Source organism: Hippocampus zosterae, chromosome 14 (assembly GCF_025434085.1).
Source record: "Hippocampus zosterae strain Florida chromosome 14, ASM2543408v3, whole genome shotgun sequence".
NCBI classification, from domain to species: Eukaryota; Metazoa; Chordata; class Actinopteri; order Syngnathiformes; family Syngnathidae; genus Hippocampus; species Hippocampus zosterae.
In genome coordinates this window covers 8,622,174-8,646,318 of record NC_067464.1, presented here as the reverse complement: position 1 = coordinate 8,646,318, position 24,145 = coordinate 8,622,174, and the positions used below count along the sequence as shown (strand labels likewise).

The 24,145-nt window shown below is 44.7% G+C and overlaps 2 protein-coding genes and 1 long non-coding RNA gene across 9 annotated transcripts in view; 1 reads left to right on the top strand and 2 right to left on the bottom strand.

Annotated features, from left to right (window-relative positions):
- Nucleotides 1–11,857, bottom strand: part of mnat1 (MNAT1 component of CDK activating kinase) — a 35,943-nt gene extending 24,086 nt beyond the window's left edge. For 4 of the 7 annotated variants that reach the window (XR_007966658.1, XR_007966659.1, XM_052085977.1 and 1 more), the window contains exons 1-5: nt 11,646–11,849; nt 2,042–2,194; nt 1,600–1,673; nt 1,061–1,164; nt 685–825 (exon numbers count right to left, since the gene is read on the bottom strand). Coding sequence is in view for 3 of the 7 variants with exons in the window: in XM_052085977.1 (XP_051941937.1) it covers nt 685–825; nt 1,061–1,164; nt 1,600–1,673; nt 2,042–2,194; nt 11,646–11,734 (561 nt within the window). In the remaining 4 variants the exon portion in view is untranslated. Of the gene's footprint in view, nt 1–684; nt 826–1,060; nt 1,165–1,599; nt 1,674–2,041; nt 2,195–2,390; nt 2,502–11,645 lie in introns of those variants that run through there. The other 3 variants (XR_007966660.1, XR_007966661.1, XM_052085975.1) reach the window with 3 other exon arrangements.
- A 1,609-nt stretch (nt 11,858–13,466) lies between these two features.
- six4a (SIX homeobox 4a) lies at nt 13,467–19,004 on the top strand. Its single transcript, XM_052085966.1, has 3 exons — nt 13,467–14,384; nt 15,548–16,221; nt 16,920–19,004. The coding sequence occupies exons 1-3, from the start codon at nt 13,651–13,653 to the stop codon at nt 17,516–17,518; spliced, it is 2,007 nt and encodes a 668-aa protein (XP_051941926.1). The 5' UTR covers nt 13,467–13,650; the 3' UTR covers nt 17,519–19,004.
- On the bottom strand, nt 16,097–24,093 carry LOC127614652 (uncharacterized). The gene is made up of 4 exons (XR_007966664.1): nt 19,860–24,093; nt 17,096–17,346; nt 16,864–17,022; nt 16,097–16,228 (listed from the first exon to the last, which is right to left on the bottom strand). It is a non-coding gene; the product is annotated as an uncharacterized LOC127614652 (long non-coding RNA).
- Nucleotides 24,094–24,145: the final 52 nt, after the last annotated feature.

Genomic DNA, 24,145 nt, shown 5'->3' with positions numbered 1-24,145 from the left:
AGACACTGACACTATTTGTACTCAATGCATGTGAATAAGCACACAATGTCTACTTTTCAAACTAGGTAAAGTGGTTAGGTACTTTACTTAGGTAAAGTGAAGCACAATAATCAACAAGTTGGTCGTGAAGCAGATCATTAACCACAAGTTGAGGAAACCACCAAAAAGGCATCGTGTTTACTTTGTATGTGTGTGTGTGTGTGTGTGTGTGTGTGTGAGAATGCTGTGTTTGGGGGTGCTGGTATATACAGATGTCAAGACCCAGAGGGGTTCCCCGGGGGGGGCAGCACTGATCTCATCTGCCCACATAGGACGGGCCCTGTGCCTTAAACAAACAAACACACAGCTTAACCTGCTATCTGTGATGGTGCTTCGGCAGGCCGCACCACAAGAACAATCACTTCCAAAGCCTGCAGCTCAACACAATGGAGCCAAGAGGCTTGGGAATCACAGAATGAGAACAATGCACCCAGTAGCACAATGACTGGTAATAAGCTCTTAATGATCACCCATGAACCCTCAGGCTTTGTGTGTGTGTGTGTGTGTGTGTGTGTGTGTGTGTGTGTGTGTGCGTGCGTGCGTGTCAGCGATGGAACACGTCGTATGTCATCATGCGGTGGCTCTTGATATTTGCGCAACAGCACAGACATGGCATTCTGTTTGTGCGTTGCGTCGACTTCTCACCAGTTCATCCAGCAGAGCCTGCTTGTTCTTCTTTTTGGCCAGCAGTTGCCTCTGCTCCTCCTGCAGCACATCCAGTCTCCGCTGCTCATTGCCCTGCTGCTCCAGCAGGAGCAGCTCCTCCAGTTCCTCCTGCTCTCGAGTCTGAGGTGAGGCAGGTGGGTGGGATTCAATAAGTACATCGATCACAAATGGACAACTCATTAAAACTACTGGAAAAGTCAACGGAACAGAAGTTTTAGTTCCAGGGCAGACTGCACCCATAATGAGATCCAATCCAATGACAACAGTGTCAGATGCGAAGCCTTATTCTCTTTATTCCCTTCCAATTTTTGTCTAACAGCCTAACTCATTAAAAATGAACGGACTGTATACATACAAGCTTGGCTTTATTCTTCTGGATGATCTCCCTGTTCTCCCGCTGGTACTGCTCCATCCTCAGCTTGGTGTCCTCCACATCAACATTGTTTGTAAGGTTAAACACTGCACAGGCAGGAGACACAAACCGCAACGAAAGCGCTTGAGTCTGTCCATCACGGCCGACTCGAATGATGCAGCCCAGCTGCAGTCAGTGTTATTTTAAATTCTGCAGATGATCCAAAGAAAACAAATACGCCTTCAAGAAGGAAAGCAGGAAGAAATGTTGTAATGTACACAAAATCTTTGTGAATCCTCACTTGGACCAAGAGACCCTCGGAGGTTGCCTCAAGCACTGTTAAGCGCTAAAAGCATATGGGATGTTGGCATTCATGACGTGTTAGCGTTGGCAGCTCTACCCTGTGATCTATGACCCAGGCTGGCATGCACTAATGCCTGTTAAACATCTCTCCTTGCAGCTGGGGAGAAATCATTACGGCGGCTGGAAACATCCTTTTAGCAGACTTGTACAGCGAGAATTTAGTCAGTCAGTGCTCGTACCGACGTCCTCCACTTGCTCCAAGTAGTCGTTATATTCTCTCAGGCTGGGGAAGTCGCAGTCCCTCTTGTTGTAACTGCGAAGAGATGCAAGAAACCGGAGGAAAGCAAACATGGGCCGACATTAATATACCCCATTAAATCAACCATTTTATAATAGCCTGTCTGCATTCTGCCTAATAGACACACATTAGATGTCAATTAAGGGGCTATTAAAGGACAGTTGAGATGGAAAAAAAGGAGGCGGGGGAGGGGAGCTAAGTAAAAAAAAAAATGGCAGGGAAAGAGCCTTCCTGCTTGGGGCTCCCCCAGGGAGACTCATTGTCTACAAAACAAACAACGTAATGAGGAAGACAAAGGTGGCTTAAGAAGTGGGAGGCGGCACGGGATGACACATAAACACGGCGGGGCCACACCCCTCGCCCTCCCTCCCTCCCTCACTCACATCTTCAGCACCTTCTTGCGAATCTCCACCTCCTTGTCGACCGTGGGGTCCTCGAAGAGCTGCACGCGGAAGTTACTCTTCCTCAGGGGCGTGTCGCACTGCACGCAGTTGCTGGAGCCGCGGACGAAGAGCATCTCCACACAGTTCTCGCATCTTTGAACGCACAATTCAGGGGTCAAAATCAGTATTTTTCGGTAGACCCATACATAAATACAATGAATCGTGATTGCACTTTTGTGCATTTTCAAACTGTGTGTGATTAGAAAAAAAATCAAGACAAAACCGCGATTCTGTTTGAAACTGTTGATGCACCGACTGTGTTAAAGTAGCCTTTTTTTTCTCGGTTTACCGTAGCATCAAAGCTTATTTCCGGTTAATCAGTCCACAGCGTGGTATCAATTACCATAAAATAACAACATCCAACGTTTTGCCTGGTACTGCAGTTGGGAATTGTCTTCAGTGGGCGACGTGGATGTTAATGGGACACAAGAAATACCGGTTAGGCATGTCCCTATCATGTGATCGGAAATTTTGGCCCCATCACGTCAGAGGTTTTTCAAAATGTGTTATTTATTTTTACATTTCATTTTATTCTTTTTATGGGTTACAAAGCAACAGAATAATACAGAGGGGTACACAGATGTTTCCAAATATACAGTATATAGAAAGAGAGAGCGAGAGAGACAGAGAAAGATGTGACTTACACAAATAAAAAGTGATTTGTAATAGGAACGGCAATTAAGTGGCCTCCCACTCTCCTGACACTCCATTATCAGGTGTGTCTGTCTGCACTGGAAAGACATTTGTCTTATTACATCGATAGATAAAACCCAAGAAGTGCGGTCTGAGTTGCCGTGACATAATTGTGTGAAATAGCAAAAAAAACACAGAAAATGTATTTACCCAAGTAAGTGTGCTGTAAAAAAACAACAACTCAATTTTCATACAGGCTCAAGGTTTTATTCAAAAACAAAAATAAAGATGGAAACTGTATTATTCTCGACAATCTAACCAATCGAGGCCACATTTGGCAACGTGAGCAAAATTTTGACTTTCTGGTTTATGTCTCGAGCAACTTCCGAATGTAGGAAAAAAAATGTATGGTGGAGCAGTGCAGTCATGATGAGTTTTTCAGGTGGCGTTTTGGCTCCCGATGAGCACGAAGCAGGCGCTTTCATTGGTGAGTAAAACAAAAAAAACCAACAAATCAACTGAACAAAAGCACTTTTAAATGATCATATTGGAGAGTTTCGGGTGAATCTGAGCTTCAAAGTCGAGGCTTTACCTCATTCACCGTCATGACTCGCTACCATGGCAACCTGCAGACCCACCTGAGGGCACAACCCTGAGCTTAGCCATCAATCACACTTTTTATGCAGGTAGGCGTTTACCCATCAGTCACACTCGAGTGACGAGTGGACACTAAGAACAATGGGAACACTCCTAAATCTCCCCTGATGGGGCGGAGGTCGTGGATAAACGTTTGCACAGTGCACTGTTTTAATTAACTCTCTGTGGAGCTTTTTTTTTCCACAGGAATTCACCTTCTGCTTCTGGCTTCCTTCAATAAAAAAAGGACATCTGGTTTCCAACTGCCACTCACCGTTTCTGCGCACTTATTGCATTCATAGTTAAATACAAAGTTAGATCCACAGGCATTTGCAAAATGATGTCAAATTGGGTCGGGATGAGGCCACTGGCTTGACCGTTGAAAAATAATACTTTTCCTTTCTTTCAAAAAGCAGATATTGCTTTTATAGGATTCATCTGCAATTTGAATCTACATCCTCTCAGTTTTGTCACACTCGTCTGAATGTGAGAAAAGAGTCTTTTTGGGACACCTAGAGTATTCTGTAGAGGATTCCTATTTTAGTCCTTATCGAAGACAAATCTGTATTCAAAATTAGCGGTGGGATCCGCCAAGTTATTTATTTTTTTTTTTAATTCTTCTGACTCCGATTGAATATTTACATGTGGTTTGAAAAAAAAAAATCTGTTGCATTTCTTTCGAGTGCATTCATTTGATGATCTTTATTGTGTTGATTTTTTGTATCTGCTCAATTAAGACGCAACAGCACCGGAGATCCACTTGTTCGCTGTCACACCTTCGCTCAACACCGGTGAGCGTGTTCCTTTAGCAGTTCTACACATCCGTGCATGCGCTCACACCAATCCTACCGTGTTTGACACATGATGTGGTATGCTTTGGATCATAAGCTATTTCTTTGCCCAACTTCTAATACATATAGCCTCCATTTTTTTTCTGTAGTTCGAGAACTTACAGTAAAAGTTTTTTTTTTAAGGACTTCACTCTACATTTCCTTTTCTGGAACGTGACAAGTGCCTTTTCATTTTGTTATAAACCCTGCGTCTTGACATTCATGAAGGCCTTCTCCGGAGTGTCATTGATCTCTGCTAATGTGGTGAAGGGGATTTTCTTCATCAAGGAAAGGATTCGTTGGCCATCCAATTTCACTGTTTTGACTCTAAGCTCATGTGAAAAGCAACTTCGAGACTATTTGAAGGGCATGAAAATTGTCTCGTCGGTCACACAATCTCAATTCATAAAGCGTGAGTTTCACATCCCAGACAAAATTGAAGGTAGCAAACCCCTTTTGTATGTAAACCATCATTGGGAGGGAAACCGGAAGCGTCAACGTGCTGTAATACCCCCTCGCATGTGGGCAGAGAGCGCCACAGTCGCGAAGCATTTTCTGTCACAAATGTGACAAACCGTCAAACATACAAACGCAAAATGAAAACACTCACTGCGGACAATCTATAGACCACAATCTCAGCCTCACACATAGACTAACTGACTCGAGGTCCGCAAATCACTCACTAGGCCACACCGCTTAAAGGCACGCATCTAACACACGAATACGACAGTACCTATCGTAATTAAATGTCCTGTGCCACAACCATTTACATTCCTTGTGTTCTCTTTTAGGATGATTTTATGCAACTCGGCATTATGTTCTATTAAAAGGTGTGGCGACAATTTGTCTTTTTGGGCTGGAATGGATTGAATTGCATTTCAACTTACTGTATTTCAATGGGGAATATTATTGGATATACGAGAACACAGAGTGACAAGCTTGGTCAAGGAACAAATTACATTTGTAAGTTGAGGTACCGCCGTATTAATAATTAGGTCGTATTGTCCAAATACTCAACTCAACTGCATTTAGAGAGCACTTTCAAACAGCCACCGCTGCATACAAAGTGCTGTACATGGAGCAACCATCATATGTACAACAATAAAGCAATAAATCAGTGACAAAGATGGTAGAAAGCACCAAACAGTAAAACTAAGATCAAGTCTGAGTCATGCCGAGTCAAATGCCAAAGAATACAAGTCAGTTTTGTTGAGTTATGTGCTCCCTCTTATGAGTACCAGTCAAGAGACGGGCAGCAGCATTCTGGACTAGCTGGAGACGCTTAATGGAGGATTGGCTGACTCCAAAGTAAAGTGCATTACAGTAATCGAGCCGGGATGTGACGAAGGCACGAATTACTGTCTCAAGGTGCTCATGAGAAAGGATGATGGTGATATGGTAAATACGCTGCATAAAACGGAAAATGTACCGTAATTCTCAAATGGGAAATGACGCATTGATGTCAAAGCTAAGCAAAGTAGCCGGGGGGGTGCTCAGTGTATTAACGACACAGTCGAGTCATTTCTTTTCAAACCACGGTGCCGCTTCAGAAGGGCTCCAAGCGATGAAGCCCATTAGAAGCACCGTGAAAGAGTCGCCGTGCGAGACGTTTCGCCTCGTCAGCAGACCTTAGCACTTGCAAGTATATAAATAAATAACGCGTGAAGAGAAAGCGCAGAGTCACAGACTTTGGATGTTTAGGCATCATTTCTCAGATATGGGTCAAACAGGTCTAACCTGCTAAGTGCATTTGCCAAGCTTGCGTGCAACCTCCGGAGGTAAAATACATGGAGCATTACAGTGGCAAATCCGTCCGTGGAGTTCGCCATGAAGTCGCAAAATAAACCTGACACCGTGGACAGGAACATCTGCGTTGGTCCGGCAAAGCACATGGAGCCCCAGTGCCCAAGTGCACTCTGGGACAGGCAGATGTTCACTGCAGCCCGAGGCTACGGGAGATGTATAGGCCTCGGCCATATGGAGGGAGATGGAGGGCTGTGGCTTGTTTCCACAGGCCCACAAAGAGCCCATTCATCAACATAAGCGTAAGGAGTGGGGCGTAGCTTGCCCCCTGCCCCATAAATGGACCACACAACTGAACCCTACAAAGGGGGAATCCTGCGAGCATAGAGGTGAACATCTTTTTTTTAATTGTGTGTGTGTTTAGGCAGAGGAGACTGTGTGCATCTTCAGCTTTAGCATTGAGCGCCATGACTTGTGTTATGACTAATCAAAGGCAGAAATCTGAAACAGCGCCATATTGTCGCGATTGAGGGCACACCGATGTCTCTTTCGATGTCCCAGGGCGGTTGTTGCTGAGTGAGGGCTCCTGACTGACTCCTCCCTCTCTCACCTGTCCCTCTTACAGCTCCAGGCTGCCCTATCTCTCCATCTGCAGCTGTCAGCAGGTCACAGTAGGTGGTGGGAAAGCAGGCGAAAAGAGCGGCACGGCCATGCAAGAAGCCTCCAAAACAGCGACCAGTAGTTTTGGCTCTCGGTCAGAGCTGAATAAAAAGTACAGTGAACCCCTGCTGTTGGGGAGGGAAATGGTCCAGAGTCACCCGCAATATGTTAAAAGCCGCGATATAAAGCGACCATATCATTGATATTGATAATTTTACAAGTCCCACAAATGCGTGTTCTCACTTTCTCACTGTCAAAAAATGCAAGGCAGAAGACCCAAGACTCGCCCACTCCTTCAAATAGCAGGAAAAGCATGCTGGGTTACCATATCATAATCAAATCAGATAATAACAAAAGTCCATTATCTTAATGCTAACATATCATGTCAAATTGATAAGAACATTAAACAACATTTCTAGCCACTTTTTCAACCGTTTCCTCCCGAGGTGTCTTCGGTTTGGAGCCTTTCACGCTATCAAGACTACATCTTTTCTGCTATGCACAGTGTGAATTCCAGATCTAAAATCTGTTGATAGCATTAAAAAAAGGAAACAAGTTGGTTGTTTGTTACAAAAGTGAGATGTAGAACAAGAGAGAGAGAGAGAATTAAACATTGTGTATCCAAACCATGTAGTTCAACAGCACTCACGGGCGTATATTCACTAGGGATGTGAATCTCAGCACTGAGGACGATTCGATACACATCTCGATGCACTACCAGCGATGCGATACTTAAACGATACATGGAATTTTCTGGCGACACGATACGATACGTTTCACCGTCTTCACGATGTGATACGATGCGATACACATTTAGTTCACATCAATGCGATCCGATACGATACAGTGCAATTTGTTGTGATATTGTGTGTGCAATTAAACATGATGCAAATACGCAAAGAAAAAAAGTTTTTAAAAAGATTTGAATTCAGTATGGTATTGCAAAAAGTAGACCACTTTATTCCTTATAAACAGTAGAACGTGTAAAACAACTTATTTAAGCCCTTTCACGATTGGGTTTTGTGCAAAGAAAACGTAAACAATTTGGCACCTGAGACTCACAGCTGTTGCCGTAGTGTAAACACAAACAGACTACTCACTGAGTGTTTTATATGAAATATCCATCTCCATAGGACAGAAAAAAAATACAATTGAAACAATGTGGCAGTCACAGCCTCAAAGCTGCTGTGTGTATTGTAACGTACACAGACCACTCTCACTGAGTGTCAAAATGAAATGTCTAAACGAGTCATCCATATATAGTTTTTCCTTGCGCGGTCACAGTGAGCTGCAAGGGGACCCCCAAAATAAGAGGCGATTTTTTTTCTGATCCCGACCTGGTTTGCCAAGTTTCTCCGGTGTCCAACGAGGAACTGGACGGGGAGGGGGCGGGAACCTTGTCGGTGATGTGGTGTCATCGTTTTAAGTGGTCTGCATATTTGTGGCGCTGCCGTTGTATGGCTTCGTAGTGCGACATTCTTTGCAAATTACCGAGGTTTTATCAAGCTTTCCATCTTTCTTTTCGAAGCCGTAGTTTCCAAACATAATATCTGAATGTTGCGAGTGCATTAAATAAAGTAGTTTCCTCGCTGCTGCTTGCGCGAACTTCCATAGTTTTTCGCGAGAAGTGTACTGGACTGTATGTACACTCACGGCTTCCGTCCGTATTCAACACAAAACGCAAAGTAATGATGGTGCATTCATTGCGCCTAGGAAAGGGCATATAGGTGACGTTTAACATGAATAAAACGGTGCTTGAATAGGATTTTACCGATACCCACCAATGCATCGTGATGAATCTCGATGTCACCCGTCAATCGCGTCGTACCCAGTGAATGAGCCGATGCACTCGCATCGCGCACGTGCGCATCGATGTATCGATTATTTTCCACACCCTTAATATTCACTTTGCTTAGCAACCTTCTCCACCTCATCCTCATGTGGCGGCATAACGTGATTCTACACTAAAGTCGTTTATTAGTTCAGCCCATAAAAAATAAAAACCGCAAAAGTTGAACCGCAATATACTGGGGGCTCACTGTTAAGTCAAGTTTGAGTTCATTCGTCAGTGACCTTGAGTCATACCTGCCATTACAAGCACAACCCCAGCGACCTCAGATACCCGCAAACGTGGCTGCGGCCAAAAAAGAAGACGCTTCATCCCCAAGAGGAGGATTACTTACACAGGAAGCTTGCTACATGAGATGTTGAAAAATTAGACCTCAGGAGGTATTGGCAATGAAGCACTTGATGATGAATCATGCGGATCGTATCACTGAATGAATGAATAAATAAAAAGCTGTGTCTGATGGTTTGACGTTTTACAAGACTGTGTCTGTAGTTTGAACATGTTTTAAGTTCTCCACTTCTCTCATATACACAGCGGGGTGGAGCCAATGTAAACAGGAGCCGACAGGCAAGCGGCCCCCACTCTGATCACCTCGGTGCAAAAACAATGCACCATAGTGTGTCTGCGCGTACAACAGCACGTCAAGTCGGACTTGAAGCAGCTAATATAAAGGAGCTCCTGATAATGCCTCTTCATGATCAAAAAAAGATGCCAAGTTGAACTTTATTTTTTATACTGCATTGTGCCTCTGTACCTTGAAATGAGGATTGAATACTGCTGCTTTCAATGTCAACCACCATCCTGAAGATGATTAGATGATATGAAGGACTATTCACCCTTTTGTGCACCCTGTAACCTACAGGTGTCAAAGTTAAGGCCCGGGGGCCAGATCTGGCCCGCCACATCATTTTACGTGGCACGCGAAAGCAAATCAAGCATGTCAAGTTCCATGATGCTTGCTAAAGTCTGAACCAAAATTTCAAATTGTCATATATAAGCCACAATAACAGTCATTATTCTTGACTTCTGATTTTAAAACTTGTTATCATCAATTTGTGATTAAATGTGTGATTAAATTGTGATTGATGATTACACATTTATATGGTTTCCCAAAATTCATTACAACCACGAAGAAAGTCAAAATGTTGAGAACAACAGTTGTACAGTAGAATCATCTTTTAGCTAAAATAATCTCTATGATCCGAATAAAGTTCATTTCTGTTTCTGTGGGAATTTTAATATTGACTAATTTATTATTTAACAAACTGTACTACTTAAAAAAAAACACTTGTCACACTTTATAAGTGGGCATCAAGTGGAAGCTGTTCAACAATCAGATAGAGTGACTCGCCTCCATTTAATTGGGCATGACCGCATGTGTGCCCAAGCATCAAATCCCAGAAGGACATGGCCCTGATGTCATCATACAAAGGTAATAAATAACACATATCAGACACCCTCGGTGACAGGATACAAAATGTGCTGTTGTGCAGTTTAAATTTAGACCGCAAGCGTTGGAGACGCTTGATACTGCATCGTGTTGCGCTGCATTGCAATGCACTGCACTACATTGCATTGCCAGGGTAGGAAGTCAAATCAACTCCACTGTGGAATGGACACCAATTTAGCATCAGGTTGACAGTTATTCCAAGGTAGGACGTCATAAGAATCGGGGGGAAAAGGCTATCTGATACAGTACAGTTCGACAAGACATACTGTAATGTTTTAAGATTGAGATTAAGAAAACCTTTATTAGTCTCGCAATGGAGAAATTCCAGATTCACAGCAGCAAAGTTATGAAAGGAAGAAGTAGAATAACAAAACTGCAAAAGTCAACTGCTATGCATTTAGAGAAGCACCCAAAAGCGTCTGAACAGGAAAATCGCAAAAAATAATAATAATAATACAATGCGTGACTCCCCACCGCATATGAAGCAATTGACCGTTGCAGATATAATCGGTCAGCAATGGCAGTGGCTGGCTGAATCTTGGTTCGAACCGGAACATTGGACGTAGCATTTCTGCAATGTTGTGACGCCAGTCATTGACATTTTGCATCCCTGCAAAAAACAGTTCCCCAATGGTCGGGCCACTCGCGGCCACTTGTTGCACAACAGTTCAGCCGTGTGCGGCTTTGTGTGCGGCGGGCCTACCTAAGTAAAAAGGTGACCCAGCGGTGGGACAACTTAAATTGCGACATTGCAGAATACTTTTAATTTTCTGCGTGCGGTCGTGTAGTCAGATTATACTGAGGCTGACCTGATGACAAAGCATGGCCGCTTCCTGATGGGGCAGTCAATAACTAAATAGTATAGAGGGTTGAAAAGATGCTCTCGTCAGGCTGCCTAGAGTGTTGCTTACGTGCCCCCTTTTAAAAAAGCTGGTATACAGTTGACAAGGTTAAATCTTTAAAAGTGCCAAGCAAACAGATTTTAATGCCGAAAGTTGCTGTGTCAAATTGTGTTTGACGACCTCTTGTAACTAAGCGAGGTAACCAAAACACTAAGACACACCTGTCATTATGATGCAGTACAGTCTAACAATGTCAATTAAAAAAGAGGAATATTTTTTTTGCACAACATACAGGCTATACCCAATGTCTCAGCACATAGGGGGAACAAAAGAATATTTTCAAGAGACAAAATTGTCAAAATTTCGTTCAGTTGGAATATTTTGGGCATAATGTTTTGGGAGTATAGAGTCCGCGTGTCGTGGTCTCTCAATCTCTGCTATTGAAATCAATATGGTTGAATGAATGAGATTGCGGTTTGCTTGCTTTTAGTACTGATGATGCTATTGAGCAAGGGATACAACTCAAACTGCTCTGGGTGTAATTTAGTAGTACAGTATATAATTCCATGCTTTGTCATTGTCACAACTCGGTGAACAGCTATTGTGGTTATCATGATCATTATTATCATTCAACTCGAAACAAAGCCCCGACTTTGTTCAGATCGCTGCACAAGACTGCGAATGCCACCAAGTGTTTATTTTGCATTAGCTATGCTGAACACTTGCTGACACTAACACAATCAATTATTCGTGTTTAACAAGTAATCACGTTGAACTAGTTATTTATACTGAGTTGAAAGGCAGATGTTTTGTGTTTTGATGAATGTGGATTAAATTGGCTACTGGAGCAGAGTAAACGTTTTGTCCAGTGTGTCTGTGTAATCAAAATGTAAATACTCACAGCGTGTGTCCGCACACGTTCACCATCAGCTTGAGCGAAGGGTTCCTGTATTTGGTTGTTTTGCATCTCGGACAGCTTTGGTCGTCCATTTCGTTCCTCTGTAACCGCAAAATGAGGACGATAAAGGGGGAAAATAGCAGAAACTTGCAACTCCAGTGCTCACATTTCCGGTGGGTGACTCTTGTGCTTCATCGAATAAGGTCCGACTGGAAACGAATATCAAAAGTTCCTTTTTCCTCTCCCTTTAAAATCGTCTTCATTTTGAACAGACGCTCAAAGTTGTATTTTGACACAGTTCTTGTTATTATGCTGTTTACAGTCCCAAAGAGATTAATTACTAAAGTGCTATTGAAACGTTATGCTCAAATGGTTGATTTCGTCCCATTCTTTCTGACGCATAGAAAATTAATGGATACACGTTTATGGAGTTTATTAATAGTACCTGAGACACTGTACGAAAACAAACGCATTATAATTGCTATCTTTTTAATAGCTAATGTGTGTCATAATATTTACTCAGTCCAGTGTGATAAAGGTTTCTGTCTTTTTTTTTAAATGTTGCTTGTCAACTATTCCCGACTGATATGAACGTATGATCAACAATTCACAGGAGTTTTTTTGTGTGTGTGACTGGGTCTTTTCTGCACTGCGTCATATTGGTTTTTTTTTCTTTCTAATTTGGTGACCTTAGTCAGCTAAATGAAAGAGCTCAAATTAATATGTGATACACAAGAATGATGAATTGGAGTTTATACAACCGGAATAATAAACACAATGGTATACTGTACTTACATTAACTGTGCCAATGACATAAGATAATACTTTTCTAGCCCCATATTTTTAATCATCCATTGATCACATTAGTTTGTGCAAGTGTACCTAATGAAGTGACTCAATTGAAACTGAAAGTGATTGGGGGAAAAAGTAATTTGGATATTTTTATAGGTTCATAACCTCAGCAAAGTTGTCAATACGTTTTGATTTTGTTTGTAGCAACATTTTCCCCTTGTGCTTTTTGTTTTTAAAAAGAGTGCAGTTGACCATGCCCCGCTATTCGTGGGGGATAGGATAGCTGGGAGCAGGCCTGACCGCAAAAATCCGCAAATACTTGACACACAAGTGCCATTAATATTTCCCCCCGAATTTTTACGCCCTAAAATAACACAAATATTGAAATGATCGGGTTAAAAACCGAAAACAAGCAGGTGATCAAAACAAATGCAACGAATAAATGGGTGTGAGGCAGAGGTTCACTAAAAATATTGGTGAATGCTGTAAGTGCAATTCCAAACCGCTAATATTCGGGGGCCATTGTATTAGGGCTATTGTCAGTAAAAAAAAATATACTACTTATTTCTGATTCTGAAGATTTATTTTTTATTTTTCGTAAAAGTTGCATCAGTGCTTGGAATCTTATCAGTCTTTTTTTACACAAGTTCTACAAAAATACAGAGTGTTTTGCCATCTCTCTGCAAGCAATTTTACATTACTACAATTGACTCCAGGAACTACCCATTTTTTTGTCGAGACGCGGACATTCGTTGTTTTCGCAACATTAAAAAAAAAGGCTTTCACTTGTCTCAAACTCATTCCCACGCTCGGGGAAGTGCTCACCTTGTACAGATTGGACAGTACAGGTGATCTCTCTGTTAGGACTACAGAACAGCGGAGCTTGCATGACTGACAGCTGAAAAGCAAACATTCGCGTCCTCTGTTTCCCCGTCGCTCCTCCCACCGCCGGGCCGTCGGCGGCCAATCGGGTGGCTGTTCCGCGCATAGACCTCAGCGTGTCTCCTTCCACTTGCAGTCGGCGTGGAGTAAAAAGTCACGTTGGGAGGCGAGAGGGAGAGAGAGAGAGAGAGAGAGAGAGAGAGAGAGAGAAGTATCTACTTACAGCTGCTGTCAGATATTCGATCGCCTTCGCATGGCGAGGAGGTAACCTGATCAAGCTGGGAGGAGGAGTGACTCGACCAGGGAAGCCTTGAGCAAAAAAAAAAAAAGGAAAATGTCTTCTTCTTCTGCCGGAGAAGTCACACGAGCAAATGACATCAAGAGGGAAAATGTGAAGGAAGCGGACAAGCGGGAGTGCATCAAGCTTGTGGCGCTGGAGGCGGCCGAATTGTCCATGGAGCGAGCGGCGCCCAACGCGGAGACGGTGCGCACGGAGCTGCTGGTGAGCGCCGCCTCCTCGCTGGCCTTCTCCCCGGAGCAAGTGGCGTGCGTGTGCGAGGCTCTGCAACAGGGGGGCAACGTGGACCGCCTGGCCCGTTTCCTTTGGTCCCTGCCCCAGAGCGATCTGCTGCGCGGCAACGAAAGCATCCTGAAAGCCCAAGCCCTCGTCGCCTTCCACCAGGCTCGCTATCAGGAGCTCTACAGTATTCTGGAGAACCACAGCTTCAGCCCGTCCAACCACACCTTCCTGCAGGATCTGTGGTACAAGGCCCGCTACACAGAGGCGGAGAAGGCGCGGGGGAGACCCCTGGGCGCCGTGGACAAGTACAGGATCCGGCGAAAGTACCCTCTGCCGAGGACTATCTGGGACGGAGAGGAGACGGTTTACTGCTTCAAGGAGAGGTCTCGGAACGCACTGAAAGACCTGTACAACCAGAACCGGTACCCCTCTCCGGCCGAGAAACGCAACCTCGCCAAGATTACGGGACTTTCCTTGACCCAGGTCAGCAACTGGTTCAAGAACAGGAGGCAGAGGGACAGAAACCCGTCCGAGGCTCAGTCCAAAAGGTGAGGCCAACGCCGAGCACCTTGCGCATAATTCTCCAATTCTCAAATTCTGTCTTTGTTTGATTTGTGACGGTAAGGCGGCATAAATCGGGAAAATATCTCCAGTGCAATATACTGTACGTTTGCGGGTGTCGAGCACGTTTGTAGTGTTTTGAAATATGAACTGCTTGCCATTCGGATCCGGTTTCAAGTGTGGCGTGGAAACCAACGATAACGCTCAGACACACACAGTACACTTTGAAATAGTTACTCAGGGAGTTGAGGGAGGGGGACATTTGAATTAAGCACGTTTAAATTTCTAATTCATTATTTCTCAAAACGCGCGCGCATGCGTGTGGACACAAGAGTCAACAATGTTATTATTTAGTCACCGAATGTCTGATGTCTGCCTTCTTTCATGTGGTCTGTGTGTGTGTGTGTGCGCGCGCGTGTGTGTGTAAGAGAGAAAGAGACCTATTTTGCCTCTCACAATAATAGATGCGCGCGCGCACACACACATGAACAGACAAAAGATGGCCACCTGCTAAAATAAAATATGCCGTTTATATTGAGTGGGAAGCCGCACTTGTGTTATCTGTTCCTGGAGGGGTAATAGTATAGGAAGGGGGGGGGGGGGGTGTAAAGAAGTTTTGCCCTCTAGTGGGTGGGGGAGCAGCTGTTAGAATCAATCTTAAGACAGAAGGCTATGAATTGAAATAACTACATTGCATATCCTTTTTTAAAAACACAAAATGCATATAGAGAATTTGAATGGAACTGTAAAATGAGGGTTACATTTCAAGTAAAGACATTTGAAGCCATTTGTTTTGCGTCCCACCACCCTGACCAGCACTGCTGGCTGTTTTTTATCACACCAGAATTTATTGCGCCAAATGGTTGCACGCTTGTTGACGCTGGTCGTCTCTCCATGAGGCAAGAGGGCAATGCATTCCCAAGCACACCCTGCTCTTCAAAGCTGTGTATAGCCTCATAACACGACAACAAACGTGACCCGAGGTGGCTCTTGCTTGCAACATGTGAACAGCAAGGAAAATTAACTTTGAAAAAAAAAATATGATTAGAAATGTATCATTAAAAAATCGGTGTAATGGGCTTTACAGTACATCCGTATTTTATGACCTGCTATTTCTTATTACCTGTCCTCCATCGCCCCCCCCTCCCAGTGAATCTGATGGAAACCACAGCACAGAGGATGAGTCCACCAAAGGTCAAGATGAATTGTCACCCAGGCCCCTCTCCAACTCCTCAGACGGTGTCATCACTCATGGGACACTTCCGATTCAAACAGGACCTCTGGACAGTGGGGTAGTCATTCAGCAAATCGGGGACATCAAAATGCCTGCTGGATCCAACAGCGGGGGGCTCTACAACGGAAGTCTGGTCCCCAACAGTACCTCCTCGGCAACGTTCCACAACGGCGGCTCGTCTTACCTCCACTCACCTGGGAACATCCTCTTCAACGGGCTCAATTTGGGCATTCAACCCCTGGCGTTCAACACTCTGAGGCCATCTGGGGCGGTGCTGCTGGGAGGCTCCGGAGAGGACATGCAGGAGAAAGGACTGGGTGGCTCCGCTGAGGACTCGGCCCTGCAATACGTGTCTTCCTACTCGGGCTGTGTGAACGGAGGGGCCGTGAAGCTGGAGGGGGTTCACACCATGGCCGCCCAGAACGGGGGCTCCTCCGTGCTGACCTTCAGCTCCTCGCTGGGCGGCTACAGCCTGGTGCAGGTACCCAGCGGCGTGTCTGACGGTGATGGAAGCTCGCTGCTTAACAGCGATGTGGGCCTTCCTCCCCTGCAGCTCTCCTCCTCGTCCTCTTCCTCCTCAATCGCGCAAGGTAGGGTCTGTGAAAAATCACTGTTGTTTTTTACACGTTGCACCATGCGAAATGGAATTCCGGAGAATTAAAGCTTCAATGTAATTTGATATGGTGAGCATTGATTGATATTAGGACGGTACTTTGCCCTTTTTAAAATGTTGAAGTGCTAATCTCCGGACGCCTTTTCCGCTGTGAGCTACTTCATTCACGGATGTATTTTAACTGGCTTATGCCGCACAAAACAGTGTGTGGAAAAGAGACACCCGCTACCCCAAACACAGAGTTAGAGAGAGAGGACTGGTTCTTTGAAAAATCCAGAGATGAAGAAAAGCAAGTCACCATCACTCATCATCGTGGCACTCTTGAGCTTCAGAGCCGGTAGTAGCGAAAACGTGGTTCAGGCAATCAGAGGCCCTGAAATGCACTAAGAGGGAAGAGCGAATATGCTATTACAGCACTTACTTTGACATCGAGCAGAGAATCCACGGCAGGAGGAATTGAAAGCAAAAACAGCGAGTGTAGCTTGCTGTTGAGGCAGCACAGACTCGCGCTCCAACAAGACGATGTGTGCGAGACGCACAACAGCTGCCTTGAGGCCGAGGCCTCTCAATCAAACACACACACGCTTATGAATAATATGAGAAGTGAGAATGGATTTACTGTTGTGCACCATCGGTGATGTCAGCATTGATGTGTTCTCTGTTGTCCGGCCACAGGTACGATAGCTCTGAACGACGTTGCGGTGAGCTCGTCCAGCGAAGACTCCTTCCAGCAGCAAGACAAGCTGTCCATGACCTCTTTGCACCACGGCGCCGTCCTCTACAATATGAGCAGCGTCAACCAGTCGCCCATCAAGAAGGAGCCTCTGGAGGGAGGCGGCTACTCCTCGTACCACCACGGGCTCCACCTGGACCCGAGCGGACAGATGGGCTACTCGACCCCCAGCTCCGAAGAGACGCCATCCAGCCAAGCCCAGGTCTCCGCCAGCACAGCCGCCTCGTCCGGCCCCGAAGTCTACACCACGCTCACCGTCAGCACGCCGCTAATGGCCCAAACGAACCTGAGCGGTCACCACCTCCAGCCCGCCGAGTATCTTAGGGGACACGAGGTCCGGCCGCCCCAGCCCTCGCACCTAATGGGCCCCTGCATGGACAACGAGTACATGAGCCTGGCGGAGAACAAGGTGGACAACCCGGGGCCGGCTGGCGTGACTGACATGGTGCGGGCCATGTGCGGCGACATGGAGCCTGTGGAGGGGAAGGAGCTAGCCAAACTACAGACAGTACAGATGGATGAAGACATGGCTGACCTTTAACCTCAAAGCGGAAGCGCGCATGTCCATGCGAGCGGCGATGATATTTTGTGTGTGCGTGTGCGTGATTTATTTTAATCATTCATTTCGTATATCTGTTAAATTATTTGACAATGCTGTGTTGACTTCTACAATGCACTCACTTAAGACAGAAGGCCTGTTAGCACGCCAGGACACTTATGCAAAAGAAAAAAAAAAGAGAGAACCCAGAACATGGTTAAAAACAAGCTCTGTTCTTCACACGGAATGTTACAACGACTTATTGCAGCAGTCAGCGAATGTTGTTTGAGCCGCGTTTAAAAGTGCAGTTTTACAGGCAACACCTGCTACTTCCTGTTGAGTGGACTTGATTTGCCCAAGCAGGTGCTGGCATGCCGCAAGTCACATGACCAGGATGTTCCTCCAAACTAAATGCGTCATCTGGGTCAAACCAAAAAGGTCATTCATAAGGGGGGGGGGGGGGGGAGCAAGTCTGTGGATGTGGGCCAGTTTTACTGAAGGACTTCGCACATATACGGACAGAATGTCATTGGACACACAAAGCTGCTCATTTCTGACTAAGTGCCCTTCAGTAAGCACCTTAAATTGCCTCTCGAGTCTCAAAGATGAATGTACCTTTTTTGGCATTTGCACTACCATCACGACATTATCCGGGCTTCCCCGCTGTTGTTTATCACAGGCCTCAACAAATGCACATGAGCGAAAGCTATCTTCGAGCCTTGTCGCCAATTGAATGAAAAGGTCACACTGCGGGGTTCACATGTCAATCATACGTTGTTGGAGACGGCTGCGGCTACGTTAAATGGGTGTGAAGATGTTTTATCGTGTTTCTTTTGAACGTGCCTCTACAAATGTCGGCGATTCCCGGCGCAAATATATATGCTTCCCAAATGGATCAGGAACAAAATGGACAAACTTTTTTTTTTGGGTTGCAATGACATTTTTTTTGTCTTTTGTTGTTGTTGTTTTTTTACATAGTGAATAACACTGAAAGGAAGCTTTGCAATCTGAAGGCAAGACCTCAGATTCAGCGAATTTCCACCGCCTCCACCACTGCTGTTACTTCGGCCTTTACTCGGAATATTTGTTGGTTGTCAGATTAGGAGAAGACAAGAGAATGTGGAGGCCATTTGTCAAGTGAGTCTGGGATTTTTTTTTTTTACCAGGGGAGAAGACATTCTCCCCGTCATAAATGAAAGACCATCATAGCACATTTCAGCCTTCCGGCCAACTCGAGGCATTCATCTCTGGAGTGCATCAAACTTAGCTTTTTTGATGTGTGTGTGTGTGTTTAATACCAGATTCCTAATTAAAGTCTACCAATTTCTCAGTGCTTAAACTTCATATGCAAGAAGTGAGCGATGGGCAATTTTTTTGTTTGTTTGTTTTTTTTTAACTTAGTTTGGACAAAATGTTTGTTATCTGAAATTATGTGAATGTATTTTTCTAAACCTCTGTAATGCAATAAAAGTCTATATTTATAAAAAGAGTTAAAGGCAGTGTTGATCCTTGCAAAAGAAACAAAGCAAAAAAAAACAGCGGGTCGCTTTTGACCCCTCTGTGTACGGGCCACGCATGTCTGCTCACAGCTTTATGAGAGATAATAGAAACAAAGCATATGTCTCTTCAACATTGAAATAGCCAAAGTGTGAGGATGAGGGGGGGAACTAGCATGCTATAATCCAGCGAGCCTGCTGCCGCTTGCGATCTCTGCAAGTGATCGTTTGCACATGCCTGGCAACCTGGACTTCATTAGCCCTCCTTTTCTCATCTCAGCCCCTGTAATTCAAATAAACAGCAATGAGATTTCCAGAGGTAAAGCCTTTTGGGGTGGGGGGTCTACGGCTCCACAGAGCCCAGTCCAATCCAATGGCCTGGGCGAAGGCCAAACAACCCCCCTCCTCCCACCACCACCCAAACCAATCCTCCTCCTCTCTGCTCCTGACCAACATGTGGAAGAATGAATCTGAGGGGCTGTCACTCAACAGACACTGAGGCTCGATCCTCAGAGAGCCTGAACTCCTCACATGGCTTGAGGGGATTCTCTGGAAATTCACAAATTCCCACCAAATGTGTGTCCTCACTCCGTGGCGCCCGACCAAACTAGCACAGGGAGATAGGAAAAAGGCCAGATTTGACAAGAGGACAAACAACGAGGGATTTGACTTTATCCGTGGCGTGTCTGTGGTGGATTATTGACATTCGGGCCCAAGGAATTGGATGCGATCTAACTGGTGGTCCACATAAACAGAGGCTATTTGTCTGTGCTCATTGTTGGAGCAAAGGCCGCGAGACAAATGGGTGAGCCGAGCAGGAAGGGAGGGCGAGGCTGGGATAAAGTTACCTGTGCACAGGTGACCTCGTCGCCATGGGCAGTGGATTAGCTGATTGTTGGGTATCGGGTGACCTCCCCGGCCCTCCTGCAATATTGAAGAGGGTGAAAACAGCTTTGTTAGAGGCCAGAACAAGATCCCGTTTGGAGTGAGCACGCGGAAGCCATGGGCTGACTCTCACGCAGAGGATGAGGAGCAGGAGGAAGAAAACTTCAACCTTGGTTTATGAAGCCTATGAATGCAAAGGAAAAAGAGCACCCACCATTGTTGCATCATACGCGCAGTTCATTTTCCACAAGCGTGACATTGAACATTCAATCCGCATCCTTCATGAGGGAAAATCTGACCATCCCCATATACTCTATTTTGCCCATATTTACTAAATGCAATTCAAAACATACTTGTGGGGGGAGGGGGTGGGGGGGTTGTAGGCAACTCCTCCAGAACGCCGGCCTTATTAAAAACACTGACCTCTGAACTTTTAGATGCTTTGAAAGCTGACATTTAATGCGGCGCAGCAGACTGCAAGCCATATGTAACATGACCTGGGGAGGACCGTACTCCGCTGCTCCACGTCCCACTAATGAGAGGGCAGGGGTCGGCGGGTACCAGCCTGGCTCGTAGAGACCCACCACTCCTGAGCTGCTTTCCCGCTGCTGCCGGCAAAGTTTAGCTCTCCCCAGGTTGCTGGGAGCTGCTGTTTGGAGGAACAATATTGAGGAATAAGGAGTTAGTGTGGGAAAGACGATCAGTGCTGCTAACAGCTGATGGAGGGGGATGGACGACACACGCACGCGCACACACACGCGCGCGCACGTTGAAGGAGTTACTATAAGAGTTGTGTGAAAGTATTGTCTTGGCGCCCCCTCCCTGCCAGCATGCACACAAGAACGCCTCAACTATCTCGTCGTGTTTGCGCTTTTCAGCTAGAGCTGTTTGTTTATTTCTGCACCCCAAAAAATACCCCCCCTGTCCCAAACACACACCTCCCCCAGCCCTAACAAAATAGTTTGCTGGCGGTGTGTTTACGGACCGCAGCGCCGTAAACGCGCCGAGGCTGTAATTGCAACGCATTTGGGGAGTCGGCCCTCTGGAGGAAATGCGTAATGATTTTGATGACGGGGGGACGGGGGGGTCGAAGCCCCAGTGCACTTGTAGCAGCTCTAATTTTCCAACATGACAGGAAACTCTGTTAAGCTGATAATTGCAGCTCCAATTTCATTTAACTCACTCATGTCAACAGTTGTGTTGTGTTTGAGGAGAAGGGTCTGCATTTTTATTTGGGACACACTCAACGAAAGGCGTAATTGATTTGCTCATTAACATTTATGGACAACTTCGTGGGGTTTGTTTTTTCGTATCATTGCGGTGTACAAAAAAAAAACGCACATCGAGAAGGCCAAATCTACGTTTTCTCATGATTTGAATTCACTCTCCGCCCAGGAAAAAAAAAGTCAGACTAAACTAAACTTCCCTGCAGGACTTTATCTGGCTAATTTAAACAGCATCAACGCTGTTCCACTCAATGCAGCTGAAATAGCACTTTGGATTTAGATGGAAGGAAAACCATCTGCGAGCCGTTTCACTTTTCCTCCATATTTTACAAATATAAACCCCCCGCTATACGGGGAAGCCGTTTGATGGTGACGTTTTTATGAAGCGTACTCTTGTGTGTTCCAGCTCGAGTCTCTCTTATTTTTCCTCCTCTCGACTGGGGCGAAATGTAGCATTTCATTGGTTTCCCTGACAACGCTCGGCGAAAAAGACTTTTGTCCCAACGGGACAATTAATAATGAATATATACGTTCGGAATAATTTAAGAGGGCAGCTCAGGTGTATTTGAACGGGCTGAAAACGAACACTGAAATGTTTGTTATTGTGTTGTCCCTCACACGCGCATGGAACACTTCAGTCGGTAAATCCCCGCAAATCATATTGAGAAAGCACTAACAAGTGATAGCCTGTAGTATCCCCGAGGATTGCATTACTTGCACGGGTAAAATGGGTGGGGAGCGGGGGCGGGGGGCTCAGCTCTGGCCGTGGCCGATGGAGAGTCGACATCTTGAAATAATTTCGCCCCCCGGGCTGCTCGGGTTAAAGGAGGAGGCGCGTCGCAATGTGGTAGAGATATTAGAGAAACCCGAGAGCTGCTCATCAGACAGCTCATTCACTCAAGCTTTTACACAGCCACATATGTCCTTTTGTTATACTGTCCGGCAACGTGCACGTGTTTATACACACATCAGGTCAGATTGCAATGCAAAGGCCAAATCATTTGCATTTTTTTTTACCGGTCAATAGTCCTGATCTTTTTTTTTTTTTTGTAGATTTCAATGTGTGAATCAATATCAGACAACATTGTGTTTCTACCTGTCAGGTGATACGATTTTTTTTGCATGTGTATTTATATTTTGAGTTAGAATTTTATAAATGTATATCGGATATAATATAGCACAACAATTATTATTATTATTATTATAGTAATTCAGTCAGCACCATTTAAAAAGGTACATAAAGAGCATGACAACCACAAGCTCCTCCCTCATTCATGAGTGGGGGTTCTACAGTCTGTGGAGACGCATATGGCCTGCAAGGGCATTTGATAATACAATTCAAAAATCATGTAAAGACTCGAACCATTATATGTGTTTAAAAAAAAGTTAATCCACGAATACTCACAATAATTCATTATAATATTGGCTCAATTGTTATCATATTTCTTTCCAAAATTCATTACCTTCAGAGAGGTTGGATTTACGGGAAGAGAACCATCAACTCATAAAGAAAGCTGCTGGTTGCTTTGGAGCATGGTCAAGTGCTCTTGAGCAATGCAACGCTATATATGACTGACATCCATGTACATATTGAAGTCTGTGTTTGCATGACACCGTATTGAAAATTGACTTTCTCCAATGTTAAGTTTGAATATGTAAATCAAAGTCTAAAATTGTTCCCTTTGCGAACAAGTCGCATTTACAAAAATCGTAAAAAGTAATCAAGAATTAATCAATTGAAAAAATATAACACTCAGGCAAGTTTGACCCCAGACTACCTTTGTAAATGTAAAAAATAACACTTATTACAATTCAATTGATATTAATTATTTACACTTTGATCTAAAAAAATATTGATTTAATTAAGTATATGAGTACACGTGTAACCACGCAACACGAATGCAACTACTTCGATCTCATTTTTTAAAATATATAAGCATTTTAAAAAGGGGAATCCGGTTTCAAGAGTGTGCAGGGCGTAGGCAAAGAAATGTGATCCTTGAGGCTCGAACCGACAACTGCTGCAGCACACGGACCAATGTGGTACCTCGCACTCATTTACTAATGGATCGGTTTAGTGTTTCAGCCCACCGAAAAAACGCCGCATGGAACCACGACGGTCTAATCTGAAATCGAGGCCAGAAAATTTAGAGGAGGAAAAAAAACCCTACAAAAACATGATGAAGCAGAAAAATAAAGGAGGAAACGGCTTAGATAACTCAGCGTGATGCCCCCCCCCCTGGACATAATTCAACAGACGTCATGCATATAAATTTGAAGTGTTACGAAGATACGTAGCCCTATTTTTCAATTTAATGCGACAGAGTTGCATCGAGATTGTTTTTGGATTGTGGAGCCTTGTATATCAAAATGAATCATATCAGGATCTCTCTCTCGCTTTTAGGACCATAGTAAATTTAACGCGTCAGAGTTGCAATTGAGATTTTTGTTTTTGTATACTGTACAGCCAATGAATCGTGTCAGAGTCTCTTTCTCACACGTACAAACACACGCATGCGCAAACACACACACACACACACACACACACACACACGCGCGCGCGCGTGGTCTATAGAGCGTTTGGCAAGTTGTGGTTTGTCTTACAAAAGACGTGCTTACTGGGACACCAAACCTAGCCATCATAGGAACTTATTAAATTCTATCACCCCATAAAATAAACGGCCTCGGCAATTATTAGACTGTGAAAAGGTAGTGCAGATACAACAATCTGTATGTAATTAAGGGAGATGGGCGTTAACAAGAAAGGCCTCAACACACACACACACAATGTATACACTCGCATCCACACGCACAAAAACTCACTATAACAATCAAATGACCCCCAAAAAACAAATACATCTTGCCGCTTTAATTTGCTTATCCGGTACGGATTTTTGCATGACTACGATTTTGAAAGCTTCACCCCCGCTCACGTTAATCCCGACTCTAAATAATATCTACATCATCGAAGCGGTTTAATGCGGCCTTTAAGAGGTCTGCAATAATTGATTAGTGTTTAGGAG